The sequence below is a fragment of the Etheostoma spectabile genome, chromosome 9 (genome assembly GCF_008692095.1).
Source record: "Etheostoma spectabile isolate EspeVRDwgs_2016 chromosome 9, UIUC_Espe_1.0, whole genome shotgun sequence".
NCBI lineage: Eukaryota > Metazoa > Chordata > Actinopteri > Perciformes > Percidae > Etheostoma > Etheostoma spectabile.
The window spans coordinates 14711771-14718544 of NC_045741.1; the positions used below are offsets into that span (position 1 = coordinate 14711771).

At 39.7% G+C, this 6774-nt stretch overlaps 2 protein-coding genes across 4 annotated transcripts in view; one reads left to right on the forward strand and one right to left on the reverse strand.

The window, feature by feature from the left end:
• Positions 1 to 1319, forward strand: part of axdnd1 (axonemal dynein light chain domain containing 1) — a 13112-nt gene extending 11793 nt beyond the window's left edge. For both annotated transcript variants that reach the window (XM_032526144.1, XM_032526146.1), the window contains exons 23-24: positions 709 to 857; positions 975 to 1319. In XM_032526144.1, the coding sequence (XP_032382035.1) occupies positions 709 to 857; positions 975 to 1090 (265 nt within the window). In that variant the 3' untranslated portion in view covers positions 1091 to 1319. The remainder of the gene's footprint in view (positions 1 to 708; positions 858 to 974) is intronic.
• A 110-nt stretch (positions 1320 to 1429) lies between these two features.
• Positions 1430 to 4925, reverse strand: nphs2 (NPHS2 stomatin family member, podocin). 2 transcript variants are annotated; one of them, XM_032526168.1, is made up of 7 exons: positions 4461 to 4925; positions 3946 to 4049; positions 3407 to 3479; positions 3139 to 3221; positions 2737 to 2996; positions 2321 to 2393; positions 1430 to 1839 (listed from the first exon to the last, which is right to left on the reverse strand). In XM_032526168.1, exons 1-7 carry the CDS (start codon positions 4768 to 4770, stop codon positions 1630 to 1632), a joined length of 1113 nt encoding a protein of 370 aa, XP_032382059.1. In that variant the 5' UTR covers positions 4771 to 4925; the 3' UTR covers positions 1430 to 1629. The 2 variants fall into 2 exon arrangements, with proteins under 2 accessions (XP_032382059.1, XP_032382058.1); XM_032526167.1 differs by having other exon boundaries at positions 2315 to 2393.
• Between the last annotated feature and the right edge of the window lie 1849 nt (positions 4926 to 6774).

The following is a 6774-nucleotide window of genomic DNA, read 5'->3' on the forward strand; positions in this document are numbered from 1 at the left end:
TGCTTTTGTATTACTTATAATTAGTCAGAAAGACAATTTTACACCTCTCAGACTTGGAGTTTAGTAAGCAAAATCCCATCAAAAGGGCAACAAACAAATAGTTATAGAAATGTTTCTGTCAAGTTTAGGAACCATCAAGCATTGTGGAAATAGGTTTGTTGAATGTCCACACATCAGCTAGTCACATTACCAGACCTCCCTCCACAGCGCCGCGGAGGAGGGTCTGCCGAGTCCACACAGCCTTCCGAGATGGGAGAGAAACATGCTCTCATTTATTAGCATTTCTTTAAACCAATCAAAATTGTCTTTGGCGGTGCAAACGACATACTAAGCAATGACGCCTCTGCCAAATAGCCTCAGGAAGTAAGTTGTTTTGGTGGAACATGTGTACATTCATACGTTCAAAGGTCGTGTCAGTCATGCAACAGAAAACGTAGATTGGACAGATAGTCTAGCTAGCTGTCTCGATTTACCAGAGTTAAAAATGCCAACAGAAAGAAAGTCCTAGGTAATGGACATCCAGCCTAAATGAGGGACCTCCTGCGGAATTTCCGGAGGCACCGAAACAATCCCTGAAGTGGAATGTTGTGTATATACTGTAGACTACACATCAGCCAAGTGTCTGTGGTTGTTCAGAAATGGCCTTTTTATTAACTTGTGGATGTGCAAAGGACACCCATGTTAGAGTTCTTTTCATGTGTGTGTCAGGGATTCAGAGCTGCGTGTCCAGAGTACCGAGCAGCGAGCACTGAAGGCTGAGGAAGCCCTGCAGTCAGCGTTGGAGAAGATTCAGGACCTGGAGAAACAACTGCAGGGTCATTCTAGTCTGGAGCCCAAAAGAAGTGAAGTCGACCGAGGTAACGATTAAACAAAAAAACTCTACAAACTTTTAACTGAGACAGAGAGAAAGTAACAGTAAAATTATTAAAGCTAAAGGTGAATAAAGGTGGTACATGTTGTTGTTTGTATTTCAGAGAAAAAGAAAACCCCACCACCTTCCCCACCACCAGTAACACCCCCAACTCCCCCAAAGAAAACCGCAGCTGAAGCCAAACAAACAAGCATCCCCAAAAAGAACAAGAAACGGTGATCTGACATGGGATCACGAGGTGTTTCAACTTATGTATGCATGGGACTGTCCAGTTATTTTTAAAATCCCTTTTAGATTTTTTTTGTTTCATGTGTTTCTTGTGTTGTAAAAAACGCCTGCACTCCATCACAATCACATCCATAAGGGAAAGAGTATTATGTCTTCTGGTGCACATTACCAACACATGTACTGTCTCAAAACTTTACAAGATAAGTTAGCACAAAGGAAGGAAAAAAACTAGAATAACCAAGAAGCATCATTCACCAGCACTACCATCCAAGTATAAGATATTTTCAGTATCAGGAGGTTGTCCAATATTCAGGCTGGTTGGCTGTTGTATGAGAATGGAAATAGCGACGCTGCCATTTATATAACAACTTGCTGTGGTTTTTGTTTAACCTTGTGATATTGTCTCTCTCAATTAGTTTTTGTTTCCTTCCAAAAAATACAGTTTTCTGTTAGTTAGATTTCTCTGGACCCTTATTGTCAAAACATGGAAATTGTTCAACAATAATAAGTTTTCGTGTCATAACAATCTGTCACATCATTGGTGAGTCTGTATCTGGTTCCACCTCCGTTGTCCCTCCCTCTCCTTCCACAGAAAGGGGAGGAGGGGCTGGTAGGGATGAGAGATCAGGGTTGAGGCTAAGAAGATCTGGGGGGAGTGGAAGGACCAGGGCAGGATGGAGGAGACGGAGGGAAGCCCTGAACCCCTCCCAGGCATCTCTCTCCCCCTCTGCTGCATTTACCTGGAGGAAAGACGGGCTGCTGTTTGAAATACATTTGCTTTACAAATACTGCTGAGAACGCAGAAACAACAACGGCAAATTAAACTTCAGTTGGCAGGGATAAACCAAGGCTATGCAAGGCTGGACAAACATAGAAAATGGTTTGAAATGGAATCGGAAACCATGATGCATCGGGCAGAGTGTTGGAAGGCATTGGAACAGAGGTCGGCCACTGGCTTTCTTTCTTTCTTTCTTTCTTTCTTTCTTTTTACGGTCTTTTATACTACCAGGAGGATTTAACAAAGTTTGACATGTTCTTGTACATATAGTCTTCCCTCAGTATAATTCTCAGTATCTATTTTCCAAAGGTTTTAGAAAGAAGACTGATAATAATGAAGTTCCTTAGTTTAATCTTTAGTTAAATGCAATATTTGACAAAGCATTAAAGTATAAAACAATAAGCATTAGATTATAAAAAACTGATATAGTTACTCACTCTGACCTGGCGTTGTCTCTTGGTCTCGGCCTCTGCAGCCAAACTCTGCTGTAACTCCACAGGAAAACTGAGCTCATCTCTGACAGATAATCAAACACAAGCCTGGTCAGCAGGAAGATCACAGCACACTACAAATCTCTACATTCCTCTTTGCTGTTTACCTGGAAAAATCAAAGCTTTCAGAGGAAACATATTTTGCCCACTCATGCATTTTTTTCACAAGCACTGCTACTGTGTAGTATTGTACAAATCAGCCTCTTTCTTTCGTTCTGAAAGGTTTCTTTAAAACTCATCTTGATTCTCTTTAGCCATTTAAAACAGCTGTTATTATGAGGTTTTGCTGTCAGCCCCTGTGTGAGCTTTTTCCTGCACTTACTGTTTTGCACAAGTATTGAACAATTAAATGGTATCTTCAGTCTTACATGTCTGCTCTCTCTACCCTGATGCCCCAGCGGCAAGCAACAGAGTCAACAGCTGCTTGTATCTGCTGTCCGATCTTCCTCCTGTGCAGCAGGATGTGGCTGAATGTGTGTTGGGCGAGAATGTCTCTGACCACTGACTGGACCAGAGTCTCCAGCACTGTTGTCAGACTGGACAGAGCCGTGCTGCACAAAGCCACGTTCTCTATCTGGTAATAACACACTGCACTCAGTTCTGGCCTCACCAAGTCCTTTGTCACCACCTGGGTACAGACGTATAAGAAGTCAGCAGTCTAATGTAATTAAATCCTTATCATCCTTTGGTTAATTAGTTTGTTATCATCCTTTGGGATGGATGATCCTAATTATCATCCTTTGGTTAATTAGTTGTTTATTGTTTCTTACTCTGTGGGGCGGAACCTTCAGCATTTTCAGTCGGATGTCGACCTTGTGACACACGTCGAGGATTGGGAGGTAGAAAAGAAGGCCTAGAGAGAGGAGGGAGAAGGGTTTGATCTAAGGACAGATTTCTAAAATTACATGTTTTTTGTATGATAGAAAACACGCAGATGACTGAAACATTTGAACTAATTATAAGTTGTCCAAAAACTGACACACATCCTCAGAATTGGCAAGTCAAGTGTAAAAAATAAAAACGGTAATTGGTGACAACCTGGTCCTCTAGGTTTTCCACGAAGTAGGTGACCCAGTCTGAAGATCACAGCTCTCTCATGCTCCCTCACTACCTGTCACTCAAAATGACAGACATCAGTCAGTCCATATGAATGGAAGACAATGATATTTGCAGTTTTCAATTGACATACAACAGAAGAAGGAAATTGACATGGTTGTGTTGGCTGTTAACTTTGGTACACTGAATTAGAAATTAAACAATGGCTATGAGGTTAAAATGCTAACTCTTTAAAGTAGCCCATTTTCATTCTAAAAATCCCCAGTAGTCACACATTTTTCCAATTATTTCACTTCTTGTCAAGGTGAAAAATGTGTAAACTATTTTTACCATTAAGAGACATCTCAGATTAAACTTGAATAATACAAATTTCACCCTTTAACTCCATCACAAACTGCATGTGTCTTATTTTATTTTCCTTGACCTAATCATTTGCATAGTTTCTGAAATTACATTTCGCTTTTGTAAGTATATTATTGTGCAGTGTTGCGTTTCTGTTAGGTCTGTGGTGTAGTTCGTACTTTGAAACAGAACCAGATGGAAAGAGGAAGGAAGAGCAGAACCAGAGCCAAGACAAAGACCATCAGCAGCCACTCAAACACTCCCAGGTTCTTGCGCTTTAGACCTGCAGAGATCCACAGTACTGAGTAAGAAATCTAACCAAGATACTCAAAATAAATAAAATTAAGAGTAATTTTGCAGTTATCCTAAGAGCTTCCAAGATTTTTTTTTACGATTTGTCAACACCCCAAAAAATGCAGTAATTGCAAATTAAATTAAACCAATAGAATTTATTTCTGTCATCACATTCTTGAATTAACATTACCATTTATTTTATCATCTGTAGTTACTTTTCATATGCTTCAAGAAATTCAACATTATAAAAATTTCTGTTCACACATTTTTTTATCTTGAGAACAACAAACTAGGGAAAACTAAACAACCCATAATACAAATTAATGAAAAATACTGTTAAACTTTCCCTAACTGCACGTAGAGTATGATGTACCAGGCTTTTCTTCAGGCTTTGACTTACCTTCCTGCTCCGCTGCTTCCAGGAGCCCTAAGCTCTCCTCCTTGACCTCTTCTTCTCTCACGCTGTCTATGTCCACCACAGTGGATCTCACCTTCACCTCATTTGTCTCTGGCTTCTCTTTCTGTAGCCTGCTTGTCCTCACTGATGATACCTCTGGGACCCGGCCTGCCTTTGATGGCCTGTGTCTGTGACTTCTGGGAGGCACAGAGGCTCCGCTCTCCCTCTCCTTCCTGGGCGTCATTCTGGATCTCGGAGAGTTAACATTGGAGGACTTCTCCATTCCGTCTGGAGGCTTTTCAGTAAAGAGCATAGGAGTGATGGCTGTTGGGATGTTTCTGCTCGATGGGTTGACGGGTTTTCTTTTTGGTTGAAAGCAGAGAGGAAGAAGAAATTGTGTGACTTTTACTGCTGTGAGTTTCTTCCTCTGTCAGGAGGTCTGTAATGAATCAGTGGTGCTGCCGTCCACTGTGCATCAGACAGAATACATGGATGGTAAATTAGGCGAACTGTTTGAACGTGGGAGTTGGACAGCAGTGGGAGTGCCACTTACCACCTTCTTTTTCTAATTACTTCTGGTCAGTGAACTTTTGTCAGCATAATAGTCAATATCTGCTATCAAATCAGCAAACAAACAACAATAAAATGTTAAGCTAATGAAAAAAGAAATAAAGAGATGGTAATGATGAGTTGTCATGTACAGATCACCTCTTGAAATACAAGCAAAACTCTTCCTCTTTTTCCCAGATTTAGAATGGCCTTATCAGACACAAAATGAAAACATCCAGGGATTGATGGATGAGTTTATTTCAGAAAATTGAGTTTCATTTGTTAATGCGATTCTTTACTTATTATTATCCAAAACCTCAAACAAGGGTAAATAATTGCAGTAGTATCAAGTTCAATCAAATGATTCCCTTGTTTTGATTAATTTGATTCTGTCACAGAAATATTTAAATCCTCCACCTAACAATAATACTACACATCAGAAGATGTCCAGACATGTTTCCATCTTTAACTAGAAAGTTCAAAGTTCTCACAGTTTTAGTAAGCAGCATGGTAGCACATCTACTATAAATATGTATGTAGTACATGCATACTAAAATCACTGACATCATTGCTTTGGAAAGTTGTATGAGGCACGTGCCACTGGGTGTCCTGCAGATAAATGTTTGATTTTTATTGCCATTAAATGATGCAGAGAACATGCTACTTGAGTGCACGTCACATAAAACATGCACACTAATTTCATTACAACCTTTATACATCTAAATCTTTGTGCTACTGGGTCCATTATTTTCAGGGAGTCACAGTGTGTCTTTATTGGGAATGTGCAGACTCAGGCCTCTCCTTTCCAAAGAGCTGATGTCGTTTTTTTCTCTGTTTTTACAGGAAATTAAACACAATATCCTCCCTAAAAGATCCTTAATTACACTGAAAATGACTTATGTTTTCTTTTGCTAAGGTACTAAGTAGGCCTACTAAGTCTATGTGTGTGCAAACCCACAGGGCGGTTGGTCAGAGGTCCAGGGCCAAATGTCTGAGTAAATATGGCATTTGAATCAAAGTGAATAAATTATATCTTGAAAATCTGGACACTGGACGCTCTGGTAAATAGATCATTACTCGCTTACGGTCATACCACCCTGAACACACCCGATCTCGGAAGCTAAGCAGGGTAGCCTAGTATATGGCTGCAGCCTGGAGCGTCCCATGTCATCCGTCCCGTCTCATGCGGTCTCGTCTCATGCGGAGGCGTGTCCAACGGTAAATCCAAAGGGTCAAAAATGCAAAATCGCGAAAACAATTTTTAAACATAGTAAAATATGTTTTTTTTTAACAAAACATGTCTATAACATAAATGCAGACTATCATACTGATGAATAAAAACACTTAAAATATATGTTCGTCTATAAAATAAATGCGATATAGGCAACTAAAAAATCTTCTGCCATCCCAGTTTCTACTTTTCAAATAAAAGCTCGCATCTGGAATAAAATACTATCTCTCTTACTTTTCAAAGTAAAAGCTCACGTCAACTATCATGCTAATGAATAAAATATTTGGTGTGTTTTTAAATATTTAAAAATATATGTCCGTCTCTAAAATAAATGCAGATGATAGGCAAACTAAAAAAATCCCTCTATAGATGCAACTTTGATCCAAGTTGCAGCTATAGAAGGAATTTCTCTCCCGACAGAGTTTAAGCATTTGGTTTTGTTTAAAAAAAATAATTCCCCCTTGTATAGGCCTACAATACAACACAAAATACAATAGAACCGCTGGCGGAAGTGGAAGAAAAATTCAATCGCATCCT